The sequence below is a fragment of the Oryza glaberrima genome, chromosome 1 (genome assembly GCF_000147395.1).
Source record: "Oryza glaberrima chromosome 1, OglaRS2, whole genome shotgun sequence".
Classification (NCBI taxonomy): Eukaryota; Viridiplantae; Streptophyta; class Magnoliopsida; order Poales; family Poaceae; genus Oryza; species Oryza glaberrima.
The window spans coordinates 8,934,879-8,956,065 of NC_068326.1; the positions used below are offsets into that span (position 1 = coordinate 8,934,879).

General features: G+C 40.1%; 2 protein-coding genes across 2 annotated transcripts; one reads left to right on the forward strand and one right to left on the reverse strand.

Annotated features, from left to right (window-relative positions):
• Window positions 1-90: 90 nt before the first annotated feature.
• Window positions 91-6,546, reverse strand: LOC127774400 (phospholipid-transporting ATPase 1-like). The gene is made up of 7 exons (XM_052300639.1): window positions 4,888-6,546; window positions 4,501-4,807; window positions 2,602-3,310; window positions 2,383-2,506; window positions 2,064-2,283; window positions 1,378-1,836; window positions 91-487 (listed from the first exon to the last, which is right to left on the reverse strand). The coding sequence occupies exons 1-7, from the start codon at window positions 6,377-6,379 to the stop codon at window positions 271-273; spliced, it is 3,528 nt and encodes a 1,175-aa protein (XP_052156599.1). The 5' UTR covers window positions 6,380-6,546; the 3' UTR covers window positions 91-270.
• A 5,236-nt stretch (window positions 6,547-11,782) lies between these two features.
• LOC127760811 (uncharacterized) lies at window positions 11,783-15,386 on the forward strand. Its single transcript, XM_052285109.1, has 3 exons — window positions 11,783-12,094; window positions 13,526-13,853; window positions 14,916-15,386. Exons 1-3 carry the CDS (start codon window positions 11,899-11,901, stop codon window positions 15,118-15,120), a joined length of 729 nt encoding a protein of 242 aa, XP_052141069.1. The 5' UTR covers window positions 11,783-11,898; the 3' UTR covers window positions 15,121-15,386.
• Window positions 15,387-21,187: the final 5,801 nt, after the last annotated feature.

A 21,187-nucleotide genomic window follows, 5' to 3' on the forward strand; every position in this document is an offset into this window, starting at 1 on the left:
CATCGTAGTGATAGAGTAAGAGGTAATATAGGTATATAACACTCTTCACCTTACAGTTGTGCTGGTCGACACAAGGATGAGAAACTTGCATACATCAAACAATTTATATTTCCTTTTCAGTAAATGTTAGATGAACACATGCCTACATACATACATCTTGGAGGCTAAACCTATCACCTTAGTGCTAAATGAATTTACTCGTATACACACCAAAGAGGCGAAAAACAACAGAAAAAAAAAGAAATTTCTATAAAGGAGAATTTTCTATAGCTATCTCCTTGGGTCATGCAGACGTGTCATTGGAACTTCTGAACGGTTCACCTGATTTACATTCTCGAATTTTTCTCTCTCTCGGGCAACTTGAATATCACTGGGGGTAAAATACTCTGTAAAGGCCTTGATTACAAAATGTGGTACCATTGCTGCAACAACAATGATAAGCAGCAGTAACCAAAACAAACCTGTCCCCATTATATGAAAGATGGCCCTGAAATAGTTATATTGAGTCAGTATGCAATCAATCAAGAAATTGCAAAAAGAATTCCTATTTCACTTTAGGAGATCCATTCAAGAAAACATGATCATGGTGCTCGCATTACATGATGGATGTAGCACAAACATGCTTGCAAAGAAAGAGGCATTTAATCTAACTATGTATCAGGGCAACTTTTATCCCTTTTACATAGGAGATATTGAGAGGTAGCAGCATCTATGTTAATTTTCTATATATCTTAATCTGAACACTTATCCCTCTCAATAAATCATAGTTACCACTTGAATATATCTCTACTTCTCAATATCCTCCTAGGAATAAAAGAACTCTACAAGGATTAACGTGAACAGCAACAAGGCAACACAAAATACTACAAATGAGAAAATAGAGACCACATACTCCCTCCGTACTCATAAAGAAAGTCGTAACACAACTTTGACTTCTTGTTTCTATAAAAATATTTATTGAAAAGTGATATATGTATACTTTTATGAAAGTATTTTTCAAGACAAATCTATTTATATAATTTTTACATTTTCAAACTCAACGACTTGAGAGTTATTCATGATTTATATTCCCAAGGTTTGACTTAAACATTATCCTAAACGACTTCCTTTACGAGTACGAAAGGAGTACTCAGGAGCTCCTCCCATAACAGTTGCATAAGCTCAAAAGTCATTTTACTTCCTAGGATAACTGATATTAACACATATTTCAGAAATTTACAGTTATGAAATTTACAAAATGCCTTGCAGGAAAGAATTTAAAAAGCCATTGCCAGTTCCAAACATCAGGTTGGTTACTACATTTTTAGCACCAAAACATTTTAAAAAAAAAAGAGGGTTCGCCTATAAATAAAAGAAAGCTGGAAATGAAGTACTTACCCATATCCAGGAAGAAACCAAATGGAGTCGATCACAAAGAGGCAAATGGTTGTTGCTGCTATTGTTCCCCACACAAAAGCATGTACGATCCAATTCCACCGAAAGATGTCCATGGCTAGTAGCATATTTACAACAATGACAGGGGCAAGTGCCCATAGATCTCCCAGACTAGACATATCTATCGTACTTTGTCTATATGCAAAATATGGCATGTAGAAAACAACCAGACTTTGCCATAGCGCTTCGAGCATATTGAGGACAAACAAATTTACATTATACTTCTCATCCCTTTGGCCAGATCCATATAGCTTTGGATAAGCTAGTAGTGTTTCCTTACTAAGATCCTTGTCAAGAATACCAACAACAATTGTTGGAAGGGATGTATATAGCACAGTATACAAAAGGCTACTCCATTCTGTGATAGCAGTTGTCAGAGTGAATGCTGTATAAAGTACATACCTGAGATCACAAAATTAAGTGTTATATTTTGGAGACAATGTCTCTGAATATTGCAAAAATTAAGAAAGCAACAACTTTGGTAATTCAACTGAACATAAATAGAGTCCACTTCTTTTCACTAGGTCTTACTAACATGGGGGTTTCCACAGTAACGTTTAGATAATTTTCTACATAAAAACAGTTTTTTTTTTCAAAGTGTGAAAACTTCAATGCAAAAGGGCTCTTACCAGAAAAGAACCAAGACAAATGTCGCATTCTTGTAAAAGTTGTAGAGGATCATATATGACATTCTTTGATAATTCCAATGGCCATGAACTAATAGAAGAGGGACCAAGAATCTGAATTGGCCCATCGCAAAATCTGATGCCATTACAGCCTGCCGTCCTTCTTGACCACTGATGCCAACACCAACATCAGCCATTTGAATCATTGAAACATCATTTGCACCTGAACAACAAAAGATTAATTAGCATATATCACATGTACATAAATTGGTTCTCACAGAATATTATATGCCATAATAGCAGAACCAGGAGGGAATAATACCATCACCAATTGCTAAGGTCATGTCATCTGTTCGGTTTTTGATAAGTGCAACTATCCCTGCCTTTTGTAACGGGGCCACCCGACAACACAATACAACACTACATTCTCTTGCCACTTTGAAAAGCTACACAAACAAAAGAAGAAAGTCCATGCATCAACTATGATTTTATACCAAGGATGAAAGGAAATGAAAAAAAAGAATCATATTTAGATGAGTACCTCTTCTTGCAACTCTGTCTCAAGTATGTAAACCAGGCTGTTACCATCTACAATTAACGCAAGAGTTACACCAGCAGATTCTGATGCTAATTCTGGACTCTGTGTGCCAGTTGAAGCAATTCTGAGCTTCTTAACCGTTGCATGTGCTTCCTCGAGACTCCTCTTACAGGACTCCTTTGAGTTGTTGTTTATCACAATTTGTGTCATGTCATTGGTCAGCAGTTTACAAGAGTAGCCAATAGAAATTGCTGTCTCCTGCTTATCTCCTGTTAAAATCCAAACCTTTATGTCTGCTTGTCGAAGAGATTCTATTGCTTCTGGAACCCCATCTTGAAGCTTATCTTCTATCCCAGTAGCCCCCAATATGCGGATATTGTTCTCTATATTGGCCGCAACTGATCGGAGTAAATTTCCCCTTCCAAGTACTGACGTGCTAGCATTTTCATATGCCAATTGCCACTCCTCAAACTCAGGTTGACTCAATTCACGCATGCCAATAACGAGAGTTCTTAGACCAAACGATGAATATTTGTGGAGGTGTGCCTCTGTAGCACGAACAATGTCCAGATCTAATGAATTTTTGGTAATTCCAAACAATGAACTGTCCGCACCTTTCACATATAGCTTAACAGTCTTATCGGGGCAGCCAACTATGACAGACATCCTCTTACGATCACTATCAAACTCATGAAGTCCTAATATATCAAATCTGCACATCCCATACCAGAAGATAAATTGGAACTATAAGCCATTCTTGTAAACAAGATATTGAAAATAAAATTTACACATAAAGAACAACGAACTGAAAGAATGGAGCAGAGTAGTCAATGTAGTAACAAAGCGGGCATTTATAAACAAAGCTGGCGTACTTTGTACATATGAGGTAACTAAGAATGCCTTTTGGAATAGTGTTATTAAAAATGTTAGATAAACATTTGGTTTGGTGAAAAATGATATGGTTTTATCCAAATTATCCAGAAATTCAGCTGCAAATCCATATGCACATCCTAAATTTGCTTTGTTTATAAATGCCAGCCTGTTCAATGCAGCTCCTTACAAATTTATGGCCCTAGTGCAGATATGTGCTCATCACAATAACTGGGTTCAAAGTGATAATTAACTTGGTTTTGCCTATAGCCCAGGTGTTTGACATGGACTTACAGCAAACACATTTAACTCTCTACAGTTGGTGATTAACCAATAAAAAGAGCTCCATTCATCAAATATATTCAACCAATATATTACAGTATTGGCTCCACAAACTAGCTTACTATAATAGGATATGCAAGCATGTCTATAAACACAAGGAAAAGTCAAGACATGCACTTGGAGAGTTGTAACATATCTCCAAGAGGTAAGCCTGATAAACTAAGTACTGAAATTTCGCTCATGTGGGGTAATGCCACAAATCATTTGGAGTTGGCATGTTGCATCCCAAAATATTCCAAATTATTATTTTTATTTTGAATAAATATTAACTGTATGCTAAGAATAGGAATAGGAAGATAACTAGCAAGATACAACTCAAAGTTAGCATTCACACCAGCAAACCAATAAGATAAGACAAAAGAATGACGTCACTAAACACCATAAAGCAAAGTGCATAAAACACTTGTGAAAATCGTTATTGAATAAGTTATGCTACCAACTGTTGATGACTATATGACATTGCAGTTGAATAAAGTTTTGTAGGTATAATTTTCCAGAGATGTAAACATCATGGATCAGGTAGCACACTAGCACTGTAGCAGACATCCACTCCTAGTCACATAATGATGTTGATACACCAAAATTGGTATTAGCTAAATTGCATAATGCCACTAATTATTATTGAAAACACACTCATGCAGAGTTGAAAATTAGCATGTCCATAAAGCAAATGATGAAAGACTACCTTACCTCTGTCTGTCACCAAGGACATCAATCACCACATAACCAGATGTTCGCTCAACAAGCACAATGCCATAAGATGCTGCAGCATACACTAGTGCCTGCTCATCAGGGGACTCACCCTGATAATCAATCAACTTTTGCTTAGAATCACGAGTATCTAGGACAAGTGGCACAATGGTATTACATGCAGCAAGAGCAAGGAAGAATTCGAGGACAAGCTTTGTTTCCTCATCTGTGCCACCACCCCTCAGTAACTTCAAAAGCCGATGATCAGTCTTGACTGCCATCTTGGGTGTCCATAGGAGATCATCGACTGTCCAAAACCAGAAAATAAGCAGCCATACTAGGAAAGTTCAACATGAAAACCAGAAATATACATTAAAGACATCGTACCTACAACTGAGTATCCGCATGAATCTTTGCCAGAACAGTAATCAACCCCCCGAATTGATGCACACTGGAACTCCATCTTGTTCTCTGTCAGCGTCCCTGTCTTATCAGAAAATACATATTTAATCTGTCCTAGATCCTCGTTTATATTCAGGGCCCTGCATTGGAACTTTGACCTTGATGACTCATCATACAAATCTCTGTCAGCACCCATGAAATATGCCTGCCCAAGCCGTACCAACTCCATTGATATATACAAAGAGATCGGAATGATGACCTGATATACAATCACAGCCATGAGGAATGTAATGAATATCTGCATCCCCATGCCATAGTAATTGTAGTTCTTCCCTGTCGTGTAATCCTTCTCCCTAAAGAACTGGGTGAATTCCAAATCCCCACGGTGATTCAGTATCCAAATCCCCGCGAGCACACTTGCGGTCGTGCACATCCCAATGAGCATAATGGACAGTATGACAGTCTCCCGGTTCAACTGTGTCTCCAACCGGCTCCGTTTCGACGGCGCCCCGGAGCTATTAAGCATGACCTTGGTCTCCTTTCCAGCATACACAACAACCCCTATCGCCCAGGTGGTATTCTTGAGCTCACATCCACGGAGCACAATGTTCGATGGCCCTAGCGAGACACGCTTGCCATCAATCTCCAAATTCGCCTGAAATCCATAGATGTTCCTGTTTGGCCGCTCACAATGAAGGACACCGCCGATTCCACCGTCCTGCGAGAACCTCAGTTGCGTCTCCTGCTTAGCATACCTCGTCTTGAGGTTGGTCTCCCCGTCAAGATTGACGGTCTGGACGTGCGCGACGCCGGAGGGGTCGCTGGTGGCGAGGAGCACCATGTCGGCAGGGAGCGTCTCGCTGGAAGCGACGCGGACGACGTCCCCGACGCGGATGTGCTTCCATTTCTTGGGCGCGAACTCCCCCGCGGCGGGCGGCGCCAGGAGGACCCTGGCGAGGCGGTTGTTCTCCTGGCGGTCGGAGCGGTGGCGGCGGAGGTCCTCGTAGGCGTCCTTGACGGCGGTGACGAAGAGGACGAAGGCGAGCGGGAGCACGGAGGCGCCGCGGCCGAAGACGGCGACCTGGGGGAGCTGGTTGAGCACGGTGATGGCGAGGAAGTAGACGTACGACAGCCGCCGGAACTGCTCGAACAGGTTCCGCGGCAGGAACGTCAGCACCGAGTACTTCGCCGTCCGTACGCCGTTCCCTGCGAACCCCGCCGCCGCCGCCGAAGACGAGGGCTCCCCGACAACAACCGCGCGGGACTCCTCCTCGCCGCCCCCCTCCTCCTCCCCCCGCTGCGACGCGGCCGACGACGGGTCGGGCTCCCGGCGGAAGGGGTCGGGCACCTCGAGGGAGAACGCGAGGCGGTCGGCTCGGAGGGGCGGCTCCGGCTGCGGCGGCGGGAGCAGCGACGACGCCGGCGGCTGCTGCGTCGGCCGCGGCGAGGCGTCGAGCAGCGGGCGCTCGGAAGCCATGGAGTCGGGGAAGCCGGAGCGAGCAGGGCTAGTGGGCCACCACCGGAGGCATGGCGGCGCGCGGTGGCGTCGGATTTGGGCGGGAGGTCGCCGGCGACGGCGAGGCAGCTTGGAGAGGAAGAATCGAGAGGTTTCGGTTTGGAATTTTTTGGGGAAGAAGAAGAAGCGAAGCAGAGGAGAGGAAAGGGGTTAGGGGTTGGATTGTGATTTCTGGAGAGTACAGGGGGTTTACTGCGAAGTTTGGTCAGCCGATGGAAGACTACTGTCTTTTGAATTCGTGTGGCTTTTACGAACAACGGACCTGTTCACTTTATATTCATTTTTAATTTTTCCAGAATTTGGCATTACCAAAAATATTTGGTAAGTTGCTAACGCTATCAAGGTTTTAAGGATTGGTTAAATATGATGGTCAATTCTCTGATAAATATTTAGTAACAAACTAAATAATATCATATATTTATCAATTTTACTAAATAATGGTATGGTATAAAATGACATGATTCTGAATAGGCCCTACCAATTACAATCGCCGTTCGAAATTTTAGGTCATGTTTTTTTAGAGAAAAGTAAGTGAATGAATTAATTTAGATATCTCAGGATGAAATTTTCATGTATTGGAAAACGGTGCCTTAGGAGGGAAGTAGTAGTAAACGGAATTATTTGCTTACCTTAGCTATGTTTTTTTTTATTTACGTTTTGCAGTTAAGTCCTACTAGTGTCGAGTTTTCTATGCCAGCGACGTCACATTGATTTTCGTAGCAACTCCGTACGAGGGCATCGGTGCTCCTGAAAATATTGGTTTTATACTCTGTAAAAGACGAAAAATTTGCGAAAAAGAACATATCTCCAAATTACATGGAAATATCCACGAGTTTCAAAAAAATCAAATTCCTATAACAACAATAAGAAATCAGCGTTCTACGAGGTAAGCTCAATAATACATATCACTCTTTGTTCTCTCTATAATAGCCGGCTGAAGTCTACCATCTGCATGTCATATAATAAAATTTTAAACAAATATAAATCACAAAGGGTTTGCTAAAAAGTTATCATCACATTTTATGACTGATTATAGTCAAGATCTAATGGCTACTTATAAGTTTTCCATTAAATTTGCACCAGCATTTTCTATTTACATCTATTTACGTCAACTTAACTTACATTGTAAATACATTAAAATTATATATATATATATATATATATATATATATATATATATATATATATATATATATATATATATATATATATATAACTTAGGGACTTACGATGTACGTACGTGTTAACTATATTTTATGAAAAATACGACGGAATAAATATAGGTAGTCCCAATCACAAAATCAACTCATTAAACTATTTGCCTTCCAAAATTTTCTTCAACACGAAGAACATGATTATATAGCCATTATGTCAATGTCTCTACCAACGCACGGAAATAATATGTTCTTGCAGGAGGTCCACTATGAAAAAAAAAAAAAAAGCGACCATTCTTCCCGTCCCCCTACTGCTCAGCCGTTTGCTGTTCCGTTTTGTGATTGGATTTCAGAGATTTCCGACGGGAAAAAAACTGAACCTGATTGACTACCTGATGCTGCGTGAGTTGGTGGCCGGCTCTGATGACGGCTGGCTCTACCAAATCGGCATATCCAGTTTGGGTTGCAAGAATCTTCAGTTTTTCCTCGTCTGGAATAATGCGGGTCTTTTTTAGGGGAATTCTCAGTGGCATGGTCAGAGGAAACATTTTCATCATACACCGTAGGTTTTTTGTTTAAAAAAAGAAAACACATCACACTTTATTAAACGACAGCATTTAGGGAATTGAAATCCCGAATACTTCGCCCATGATAAACATAAGAGTTGAACCATCTTTAATAAGAGAGAGGTTAACTGAAAAAAGGGAAGCAAACTTCCTAATGAAACTAAGCAGCAATGAAGGAGCAAATCGACAGGGTACTGCGGCAATGCCGCGACGACTGCATCCGAGGGACTCTATTGATGTGCACTTCGCTTGACGAACCGGTAAACCTCTTCGGCTGCCTCCACAGGAACAACACATATGAGAGGTTTGTTGTGAAGCCGTATATCAAACACGATACAACTTGTTATATACTCCCACCATCTGAGAAAAGAATGCAATTGTACAGTATTCAAAACATGAATTAGCAGGGAAGCAAAATGGCTTAGATGTCTCCCCTTAAATGGGGATGGTAGGAAGTGAAAGGGTGATTGTGATCAGGGTTCATAATTTCAGATTGAAATTTCCAAAATTTTGGTTCTATCGGACCCCCCCTCCCCCGGCGATACAATATAGTTTCGGCCATTTTCTTTTCATTTTTTCATGAATTTGATAATATTTTGTTCAAATTTTATTCAAAAAATCGTAAAAATTTCGGACCAAAATTTCAGAAATTTTGGCCACCCTTGATACAAATCAGCAAACCAAAACATTAAACCCTAATTGTGATACGATTAAGAAAAGTAAATAACTAGTATTTTTTATACATTAGAGCATCTGCGCTTCTTGTTTGATTACTAAGGGTCTGTTTAGTTGGCAAAAAAATTTCATCCCTTCATATCACATCGAATATACGGATACACATTTAAAGTATTAAACGTAGTCTAATAACAAAACAAATTACAGATTCCGCTAGAAAACTGCGAGATGAATTTATTAAGTATAATTAATCCATCATTAGCAAATGTTTAATGTAGCACCACATTGTCAAATCATGTTGTAATTAGGCTTAAAAGATTCATCTCGCAATTTGCTGGCGAACTGTGTAATTGGTTTTTTTTGTCTACATTTAAATATTTAATACTCTATGCATGTGTCCAAACATTCGACATGACAGCGAAAAAATTTTGTTTGGAACTAAACAGGCCCTAAGATTGAACAAAAGTTTGTTTCTTTCGTTGACCGTAACGTTTGACATTAATTGTGGAACCATGTAAAAAAAAATCTCTAATCACATGCCCACATCCTTCCTTGCGCGGCCAGCCAACTACGGCAGACCATTTTTTTCATCGCTAAGTTCAACTAATTGACTCTTTCTTTGTGGTAGATTTTTTTTATAGGCAACAGTTGGTTGTCATAGCGTGTTGTGTTTTTTTTTAATATATGGTTCAATTTTACTTATACATTCGAGATGCTTTTATAAGAAAAGTTCTAGTATGTATTGGACAGAGGAATTATTGAACTTCTAATATTTATTCATGACAGGCTAAAATGTATTAGTAGTTAATTTTATTTGACTTTTTAGACTAAGTGCAGTTACTTGAAGGGTGCGGTTGCCTGTGCACGCACGAATGCTTCGGCGGTGAGTACCACCATCTATTTCACTCGTCCACTTATCATTGTTGTTATGTGACTGTCTGAATGGACCAAAATGACATGATTGTTCACCTAGACCTATAACTATCAGTGGTGGATCCAGAAAATCGATTCGTTGATGTCATAACGTGTTTATCGTTGTCATAGAATGTTAATTATGCTTAGATCATAGTGTTATAACATGTGGATAAACAGTTTCGCTATAGGTTTTGCCGAAAGTCGTCGGTGTCGCCTGACACCGCTCATACTACTGTAGATCCGCCCCTGATAACTATCCAAGGCATGAAAAATATTACTAGAGTTATCAATCTCTCACCCTTTTCTTTTTTGCTTATACATAGTGAGTTCATATGAGCTTTCACCCAATACTAATATTGTGCAAAACTTTAGAACTGTTTTCCTGGTACGTAACCAATATTCGCCGGAAGTGTTATCTTTATTTTCTTTTTTCAAAGAAACAATTGGTCTTCTTAGATTTTGTTGATCTAATGGGGAAAAGGACAGCAAAGAATAGAAACAAAAATACATTGAGCCAACTTGATATCATTAACATATTTTGATGAGTTACTGTCATGCATACTTTTAAATGGAAGAAGCTAAGTTGATGTGTTTATTAGTTTGTCCTTTCTTCATTGTCAATTCTTTCTCAATTGACATTCTGAAGCGGTGAAAGTAAAAAAGAACTGGTGGATAGGAGCAGGCAAATAGGTGGCGTGTCCTTTCAAGTTTGTTGACCTTAATTCTTTTTAATTATACCAATCACTTGTGGAATTAGCGGCTTTGCTAGATGGATAGCTTCTTTCCAGAAGCATTCCAGAAAATCCACGCTCTCCACTAACTTCAGAGATACTATAAAAACATAATTCAAAAATGTTTTAAAAGGTTAATGTAATAATGCTCATGGAGTGACATCTCAATTTCTATTTAAAAGTCTAATATAAAATAAAGAATGATGTACATAACATTTTGCTTCTCTAAATTAATTATCAGGCCATCTATAGTGCAAATAAAAAGTGTAGTTCCCCATATCATCTAAACAGCCTTTGAAAAGAGTTATTTTTAATCTTATTTTGATGGTTCTAAAATCAATTAATTCATTTTAAAAAAAGGATCAGCTCAACTGAAATAAAGGATCAAAGACTAAAGTATTAATGATGAAGAACTTTTTCAAAGATCTATCTACTCATCAAATTAGTTCTCCGTGACTCAAAATTTACCTTCCAAACAACATAACTCCAAACACCATATTTTTTTCTGTTTGAATTTAAATTTTAACTGGCCTCTACTGTTTAAAAGAGATAGTCATGCTCCTTTTCTTTCTCTCCCCCACTTCCTCCTAAAAGCCACTTCCTTCCTATAAAAATTGATTTTAAAAAACCTATTATATCGGCTCTGTTCGGCTGCACTCATTTTCATTGTGTTGTAGCCAACAGCCACATTGTTTTCTTTGTGCAGCAGCACAACTGCTAAACATAACAGGCGAACAGGCCCATTATAAAAAACTAATCAACCTAATATGTTTAAATCAGATGGTATCCCGCGCCATCCAGATACTACAAACAATTAAGGTGATGGAGTGAGCGTAACTCAAGTGATTAGATTCCATGTGGTTGAACCAGTTCACCCGGGTTCAAGTTCTAGATTTGACATGGGTGTTCGTATTTATAACTAATTATTCTTTAGATTTGACATGAGTGCTCGTATTTATGGCTAATTATCTTTCCAGCAATAGACGCTTGTGGCGACTTCTTTTGAATCTCAAGATTACTAGCCTAGTCTTCTGAAAGTGCTCATAGGAGTAGGATGTGCGCGTATTATGAGCGTATGTATTTGTACCGTGTTTCTAGCAAAATGTGATGTAGTTTATGAGAGAAGAGAGTTAGGATGAACCTCTAAAGTCCTTTCACAGATCTGTTGTAAAGCACGGGCCTATAAATAAAAAGTCAGAAATATCAAAAATTTTCTTTTCCATGGAGACGATCGACAAGTTTCCACAGTTCCACTTCCACAGCAAACGGGTAATTAACTGGGATTAATTTGCCATAAGCCGAGGTGAGGTGGGCCCCACCGCAGCCCGCTTCGCCCTCTCCCACTTGCTCGCCTTCTCTCTCCTCTCCTCTTGTGCTTCTCCTCCCAGATCTCTCTCCCACACCCCACCGCCGCCAGCGACGCGAGGCGGGATCAGGCCATGGACGGCGGCGGCGGCGGCGGCGGAGGAGGCGGGTTCGGACTGGGCGGCCTCCAGTGGACGGCGGAGGAGGCGTCGACGATCGGGGGCATCGCGACGGTGTCGCTGCTGCACTCCTTCATCCCCACGCACTGGCTCCCCTTCTCCATCGTCGCCCGCGCCCAGCGGTGGCCGCTCTCCCGCACCCTCCTCGTCAGTCAGTATCCCCCAAATTTCCCCCCCGCTTCCCTTTCCCCAATCTCGCTTCTGCTGTGCCGCTTTACGCTACTACCGCGCCCCCCCCCCCCCCCCCCCCCCCCCAGATCTTCGGGGTCAGTGGTGAGGGGGCACGCGCCACATTTCTTGCAATGGCGATACTCTAGTTTGGTGTGCTCGTGCTGACGAATTTGTTGCATTCTAAAAAAAACCCAATGTTCTATCGCAAAACTGAAGTTATAGTATTTGGATTGTGGCTAACTGCTTGATGCGGTGGGTTTCATGCACCGATTAGTAAGTTTCGCCCGAAAATCTTGAGCTGTTACTGACGAATTGGTGGACAATCGAGTAGTCTGCTCATAGTTTGATAGGTAAACTTCTGAGTCCTCTACTGTGATCTTTTCAGTGGGGATCTCTGTTCCATGGGATGTATTTCTGTCAACAATGTGTAGTTATCATGTTTTCCAACTTCAGGGCCATGTGCCTTTTGTTTCGTACATAACGGTAGTTCAGGCAATACAACTTTCACTTTGTGTGACTACATGGGTTGAATACATCTAAGTTCGGTGCTGCTTCGCTATTATTATATGATTGCAAGATGTGTACCGTATGTGAGTGCATGGAGTTCGATTTATAGACTGCAAGCCTGCAACTATTTGATTGATCCAACTTGGAGTTACACAATATCCTAGTTGGGATGTTGATCAATGATTAATTCCTGGGAACAATAATGCAAACTGAATCAATATTGCATCTTTCTGTTTTGTTATGCTGTGAATATGTTATTTTGTCATAATTACAGGGATATGTGTATTTCGTCGCAAGTATGGGGATATTTTTTTAAATCAGAACACACAGAAAATTTTTGATTGAGGTCTATTGCTGTTTATATTTGTGTAGATTGATCATTGGCATTGGTGTTCCTTTATCAGGCTTACTTTTCTAATTAATCTTGTAATAATATATGCAGCTTACCAATCTGTTATCCCTTAATCTTGCACGATTGTTGTGATTTCAGTAAACTACGCACAATCACTTCTTTTTTCTGTTCAACTGTGCATTATCACTTGGATAACAAAAAGTGCATTTGAATGACCAGACTCCTAACTTTGTAGTTATTTTTCCATCCTATGTTGTATTTATTGTCTGCAAACCTCCAAAGCTTACTGTATAATTTTTTATTAAAAAAGTTCTAATTTCTAAATCTTATAAAATAAACCTTTTATTTCTGTTTGATTCCTTGTTCATGTGTTACTATTGTGCTGTTAGCCTCAGCCATGATACGCGTTTAGAAAGTTACTTGTATTTTGTAATTTCATACTGTACCCTACCCCCTAGTATTTTCTACATAAATTAGTGATGAATACTCATATTACTTTTCCATGTTCTTATTCTATATATCACTACTAATAAAATATCCTAACTTCCGCAGCTGCATTTGGAGGCGTCCTTCATGTTGTTTCCACTGCTCTTCTTGGGATAACTGCTGTTACTATGGCAAATACTATAGCAGGCGAGGAAACAGTGCATAAACTTGCATCACTGTTGCTGATTGTTCTTGGTGGAAGCTATATCCTGCTGTTTGCACTGGGAAAAGGTGGCCATGGCCATGCTCATAATCATCCAATGGAGAAGATGGCAGTTGCAGGTCTTGTACTTGTACCTGCATTATCACCCTGTGCAACAACTCTTCCAGTGTTTCTTGCTGTTGGCAATTCATCCTCCATGATGATCCTTGCGATCATTGTGCTCCTCTTTAGGTAGGTACCCCTTTCCACTGTTTTCAGTTGCATTGCTTGTTTTCTACCGAACAATAAATTGCTATACTTTTTTTTTATAGCCGCAACACATTATGAAAGAGGGAACAATAATAGTTTATCCTTCCACTAAAATAATGGGATTGTCTTGTTGAGAAGTTTTTCTAAGCTCTTGTTAGGACTTAGGAGTATCACACTCTAGGCTTATAGGAATCTCCTTGTATTGAAAACCCTTTTTTTCATTGGGTCAAATCATCAAGGTATCACCTACCAGGCTACCATAGATATACAAAAGCACATTTAGTTGGGACAAAATGAACATCGAAATATATCCTTCTTAGTAGACTGTATGTTGTGGTAAAGTAGAAAGATAAATACTCCTATACTTCCATGTGCCACCTTTCCTTTTGGGATGTTTCTTTTTCCTCGTTTACCAACTAGCTAATGTTGTGTTTATAACTATGGATTCTACAAATGTTTTAATATTTAATTCACAATGAATTTGCTCAATATGGCATTCTGTAACCTATATGAGGTGTAATATCTTAAGATAAGTTATGTCTCAATTTACCCTTTAGTTGATGTGAAATGTTCCCACAAACTGACTGCTTTACATGTATGGAAACAAATGGTGGTATTTGATAAATATTTAGTCTTCAACGGTGTGCCTGACAAGATTAATAGATTCTTAAGAACCACTTACATTATAACCCTTTGAATCTCCTGAGACCCTGCGTCCCTGCCACTGTTATGAACCTTCAAGGGTGGGTCTTAGCAACACCTCAGTTGTGAACTATAGGTCCATCTCTATGTTGTGCACTCTATTGGGCATTCTGGTCAGTCATCTTGAACACAAGAATAGCTGGATTGAACGTTATAAAAATACCTTGTGCAGTGCAATGTATGATCAGTAAGATTGCTGAATACTAGAATAGCTGAATTGAGTGTTTTTGTGATTCAAGATTTCCCTTGTGTGCTTTGTGTTAATTGGCATGTGAATAGATCAGATATTTATCAAAATCTTTACCAATTCTTCTGTTTGATTTGTATTTTCCCCACTTGCAGTACCATCACAGTGATGACATCCTTGGTGGCCCTCTCATTCTACGGTGCTAGCCAGATTAAGTTCCACTGGGTGGAACGTTACGACAAGATCCTTGTCGGCTCGGTCCTGTGCCTCGTTGGGGTTTTGACATACGTATTCCATCACCATGACGGCGACGAACACTCTCTCCATGAACACGTGCACCGGAAACTCGTGGGTCTTTAGAGTATAGTATAAGATTGCGGATGAAACTTTCCTACACTTGCGAGAGAAAATTGTGTTGTTCCCTAACCACTGTAACGGGTTTGCTGTATACAGATCTGATTATTAATCCATCTGAAGTCAGCTAGCCGGTTTTCTGGCAATGCAAAGGTTGTGCTGACTTGTGTTGTAGTTGCCTGTACATAGAGGTATTCTATCGTTTGCTTATGCTGTTATGCACCCCCAAAATCTGAATACTACTTGCAAATGGGAAACATACTTGAACTGCATCCGTTGAATTTGGAGTATTTGGTGGTAATGCAGAACTGGAAATCAGATTTGATTATTGCGAGTGATCTACTGTAATAGTTGGGGGTAATGGTTTGAGATTATTACTTCCAAAGTGTTTGTTTCCTTTTCAACTTTGTTTGCGACTTTTGAAGTTTGATCAGATCTGTATCTACCGTAACGAATACTGATCAAGGCCGAGAGCATGTCCAATTAATTGTCAGCAAACAGTAAGAGTTTAATTAATTAAAATTCAAACTCGGTAATAGATTTGACCTAAGTAAAAAAAAAGTTCAAATCCAGAAATTGGATTCCACTATATGAACTCTCGTGAATCTCACACGCGACAGAGAAATCCAGGCCGTACGCCAACGTGGGGTTTAGACGTAGGCACAAATAAGTTTTTAGGTGTATTTGTAAATAAGCTTTTAGAAAGGGACAAATTGTAAAAAAATCAGTTGTTAAAGAAGCTGATCAAAATGTGAAAAAAACGGCTGGGAAATGAATAGATTAATAACTGGTGAAGGAGTTGATAGAGCGAAACACCTCCTAATTAGAGTCGATCAAGAAGTTGATCGAACGTTTGAATTACGCGCGTGTAAAAATAGGGGCTTCTTCCGGCAAAAGAGAGTCGGATTTGACTGACCTATAAACACAAATCCGATCGAATTCTATCGAAATGTATTACTCGAACTCAGACTCAGTTTCTATTCGGACTCGCAGGCGAAATCAAAAGGCTACAAGCGCCCTATTAATAGTGATCTAAATTGAATCGCTTCGTATACAGTTTTTTGGATCCTAAATTACTGCATCGCGCGCGAAGAGAAGCTAGCTAGCCCGACACCTCTTGCAGCTTCGTCTTCGTCGTCGACATCGATCAATGGCGCCCGGCGGCGACGGCGACTACTACCGGACGCTGGGGATCGAGCGCGGCGCCAGCAAGGCCGAGGTGAAGGCCGCGTTCTACCGCCTCGCGCCGCTGCACCACCCCGACCGCCACGCGGCCTCCGACGCCGCCGCCCGCGCCGCCGCCGGCGGCCGCTTCCGCCGGGTGTACGACGCGTACACCGTCCTCCACAGCGACGCCACCCGCGCCGCCTACGACCACCTCCCTCGCACCGCCACCTCGCCGCCCACGAGCCGCGGGAGCGGCGGCGCCGCCGCCTCGGGTAGCAGCTACGGCCGCTGCTTCTCTCGGCCTCAGCCGCCGTCGATGAAGCTGCCCGTAATCTTGTTCTTTTCGCTCGTAACCGGCAGGTAATTATACTTAAGCTGATCAGCTCGTAGTTAATTTCGATATCTCCGTTTTTATATTGTAATATGTTTTAACTTTTTTGAAGTCAAAATTTTGTTTTAGAAACTTAGCAAATATTTACGATATCAAATTAGTTTTCTAAATGTTGCTTTATTTTTTTTATAATCTTTGTCAAACTTAATGAAATTTGATTAAAAAAGCTTAAAATATTTTATAATATGAAATAGTGGGAGAATTAGTTACTTTTTTCTGACATATATTTAATTTGACTGTGGGAGATCGAAGTGGGAGTAATAAATCAGGAGGGAGCAAATTATGTATAAGCAAATGCATTTTTATAAATTGTTCTAAGAATATATTTTTGTATTGCAGCGCCCTGCTTGTGGCTTTGTCAAGAGGAAAAAACAAAGCAGCAAATGAGGTAAGGATGAGTGTGTTCTTTATAGTATGCCAGCTGATCAGTGTGCATTCTTGTGTTCTAGTCGACCTTCAGAAAATTAATACTGATGCTGTAAAATCTCATAATTTTTTTTATAAGTGTGAGAAAATACCAAATTCAAGAGAAAACTGAAATATGATTTTTTTTTTCACAAAAGTATGCATTATAGATCCGAGAATTTACCAATTTTAAGAGAAAACTGAACTACTTTTTTATTCACAAAAAATCTGCAAAATGTAGTCTTCCAATCAAGAGTTGTTTTTAAAAAAGAGCGAGAATAAATTAAAAAAATTCAAAATAGGGACCACCATTGAGAAGCATTTGCATACCTAGATATCTTTTTTTTTATATTTGCGAATATGATATCTACACACTGTAACTAAAGCATTCGGTTGTTGTTAAATTTGTTCTCCAGGGAGCAACGATGGCACAGGGAAATTGATGGATTGATCAAGGCCTTGATAGACTACGTCGATTAAGAAGCTGAGTCTGTTAAGGAAAGAAACCAATTAATATGATGGATTCATCATGCTAGCTTGTCTCTTAATTTGTGAAATGTTCATGGCTAATGCCTCTGAATCAGTATTTTATATACACCTAATGTGAATTTGGTTGATACACACAGTTCATGTATATCTCATGTACACCATGTATACCATTCTCTCGCCCTCCACCTAGCGTATTTTTTTTGGGAAATTCATTTTGACCTTTGCTTCTAAGAAGTTATAACCAATTATTATAAAGTCTACAGCCAAAACGATTGCAGAAATACAAAATGCATGTTGATACAAAACAAGAAAACTAACTACAACACCAACCTAAAGACAATGATAACGACCTCTAATGCTAAACCTCTCTCCGCGGAAGGCGAAAATCCGCATAATATGTATGTAGTCCTTGTCCTCTTAAACCTTTGTAGCAAGATCCTAATGTCAATAAAGCGGATACACATCGTCACCACCTAAGTTCTGAATTCAAACTCTAAGCAACAAAGACTCATTGAAATCTATGCTCGATTCTTCAACCGAATGATCACCTACATATCACCACTAACGATTGCTCTTCAACCGAAGCAGAAGATATCATCGAAAAATTAAATAAACTGCAAATCAAAGTCTCTCTTTACCATAGAGGGAGAACTAGACGCCGTCACCATAAGACAATAAGACAGGATGGGCTAAAACTCAGACTCTAGGAGGCAAGCCTAGGGTAACTTGGGTTTGAGCCCTAGGCTTACCTTCATATAATCATGCTTAAATTCTCTTAATTCACCATGTACTTTTTTGAAAAAAATTAGAGACTATTAAAAAACAGCAGCAAGTTTTTTAAGGGAAAAACTTTCAACTATAACTATAGTATAATTATAATATAATTTTGCTATAACTGTATTAACTAGAAAAAATATCCGTGCGTTGCAACGGGTAAATATTATTTTAATTCTATTGTTGTTATACGGTTTAGCTAGGGTAAAATTCACTGTGGGAATTCGCTTGGATATTTATTTTTTAGAAAATCATAAGCTACAATTAGTAGTCCATATTTTATCTCAAGTTAGCATGCGAGTTTTTTAAAGAGATTTCTTATCTTTTTTATTTCCAAAAGCAAATGAGCTTAAAATCCAACTCAAAAACATATCTGTATTTCTAAAAATGAGCGATCTTAAAAACCGACTCAAACACGGACGACGTATCAAAATGCCGGCAAAAACATCCTTAACTTTTATAAGTACTAGAAAAATACCCGTGAGTTGCAACGGGTGAATACTATTTTAATCTTATTATCATTATACGGTTTAGCTAGGATAAAATTTACTGTGGAAATTCGTTTGAATTTTTTTTAAGAAATCATGAGCCGTAATTGGGAGTCCGACTTTCATCTTAAGTTAGCATACGAAGTTTTTTTAAAATAGATTTCTTATAGGACTCCTTTTGTATTTCCAAAAGCAAACAAGCTTAAAATCCAACCAAAACATGGATCTGTATTTCCAAAAGTGAACGATCTTAAAAACTGACTCAAACACGGATGACGTATCAAAATACTGGCAAAAACATCCTCAATTTTTATAAGTACTAGAAAAATACCCGTGAGTTGCAACGGGTGTATGCTATTTTAATATTATTATTATAGGGTTTAGCTAGGGTAAAATTGACTGTGGAAATTCAAAATTAACGGGTAAGGATGAGTGTAGCTAAGTGCACAATATTAGAGTTCTCGTGGACCTTAACAAAATTAATAGTGATGCTGTAAAATCTCAAATTTTAATTTTGTTATACGTAGAGATGCAAAAAATTATCAAATCAATTAGAAATTTGAACTAGTTTTTTTTTCATATAAGTCTGCAAAATATAGTCTTCCAAATAAGAGTAAACTAAAATTCAAAATAGGGACCAACGTTGCCATGGATATGCATATGTAGATATATCTTTTGTTCTTTGCGAATATGATATCTACATATTCTAACTAAAAACGTACTGTGTTTCTTAAATTTATTCTCCAGGGAGCAAAGACAGCAGGCAAATTATTGATGTAGGAATTGAGCAAAGCCAAAGCTGAAGCAGTCTGTTGAAGCAAAGAACTAAACCAATTAATTCTGGTGGATTCTCATGCTAGCTTGTCTCTAAATAGGTTGATAATAGAAAGTGAACTCTTATCCTTGCTCTAATACATCTTAAATAGTTCTCTATACACCTGGAGTTGATACACACAGCTCATGTATCTCTTATATATACGTGTACACCATGCATCCATTCTCTTAATATTAAGAAGATATAAAAGGGGTGAGTAATTGAAACGTAAGAAAATGAAAATTAAAGAAAGAAATAGATATTTACTGTCTGTTTTTATAATTGTTATCTGGCACATGGACACAATCTTCAATACCCACATTTATTATTATCCTAAAATATGTATTTGTAAAAAAAAATGATTACACGCATGTAAGCATTTTCAAAGTTCTAACTAAATATCATACTTTACTTAGCAACTATTCATATTTTTGCTTATCTATAACTAATATAAATATTCGTATTTTTCCGGTCGTCACATCTAATTTTCGTCCGTTTTTCGTCCATACACAATCCGATTCGGTTAGCAATAGCCATGAAAAAAAATTGAAAAAAAAAATCGGCGGCCACCGCCGCCGGAGGGAAAAGAGAGGCGGCGGAGGGAGCGCCGATGCCGGATCCGCCCGCGGTGGCCGTCACCGCCGACGGATCCACCCTTGGACGAAGTCGTTGCCGTCGACGCCGCCGTTGAGAAGGCGCCGTCGCCGTCGAGGCCGACGGGGAGAGGGAGAGGGATCGATCCGCGGCCGCCGCCAACGCCGCCACCGCCGCCAGATCCATCGCCGCCGGATCTAGGTCGGGAGGGAGGCGAGAGGGGAGGAGGGAGCCACCGCCGGCCCGTGGCTGCCGCCACCGTCGACGCCGCCGACACTGCAGCCGCCGCCACCACCCTCGCAGCCTCCCGCGGCTATCGCCGCTACCGCCGCCACCACCGGCAGATCTGCCGTGGGAGGAAGCGCCGCCGACGCCGCCCCCACCCTCGGATCCGCCGCGGCCGCCACCAACCCGCCACCGCCGACCCGAGAGGGAGAGGAGGAGGGGGGGCCGCCACCGTCGCATTGAGAGAGGGGATCGGGGGCACCAGTCGCTGCTCCGCGCCGCCGCAGCTGCTCGGGTAAAGGAGGGGGGGCGCGACGCCGTCGTCGCTCGGGAGAAGGGGGGAGGGCGGGGGGAGGGAGGAAATGAATCCTAGGGTTAGGGTTAGGGTCTGGGTGTATTTATTTAGGATAGGATTAATCTGGACTGTCCATTCGATCGGACGGCTCCAGTTGCTCCCACGTCGGGTCGCCGGCCTATTGGGCCACCGAATGGAGGACGTAAAATGGACTTCAATGGAGAAAGAAAACAGGCCAGACACATAGAATAGACAAAAGGAGGGAATATAAACTTTTCTATATTCGGCCCAATCATAGAAAGGAGGATTTTGATTTTTTTTCCAATTAAATAATTTTTAAATGCTTTTTTATTATTAAAAATTAGTAATTAAGCTCTGATAATTCCAATAAAATTTCAAAGAGCGTAACTAATCATGGAAAATTTAATAAA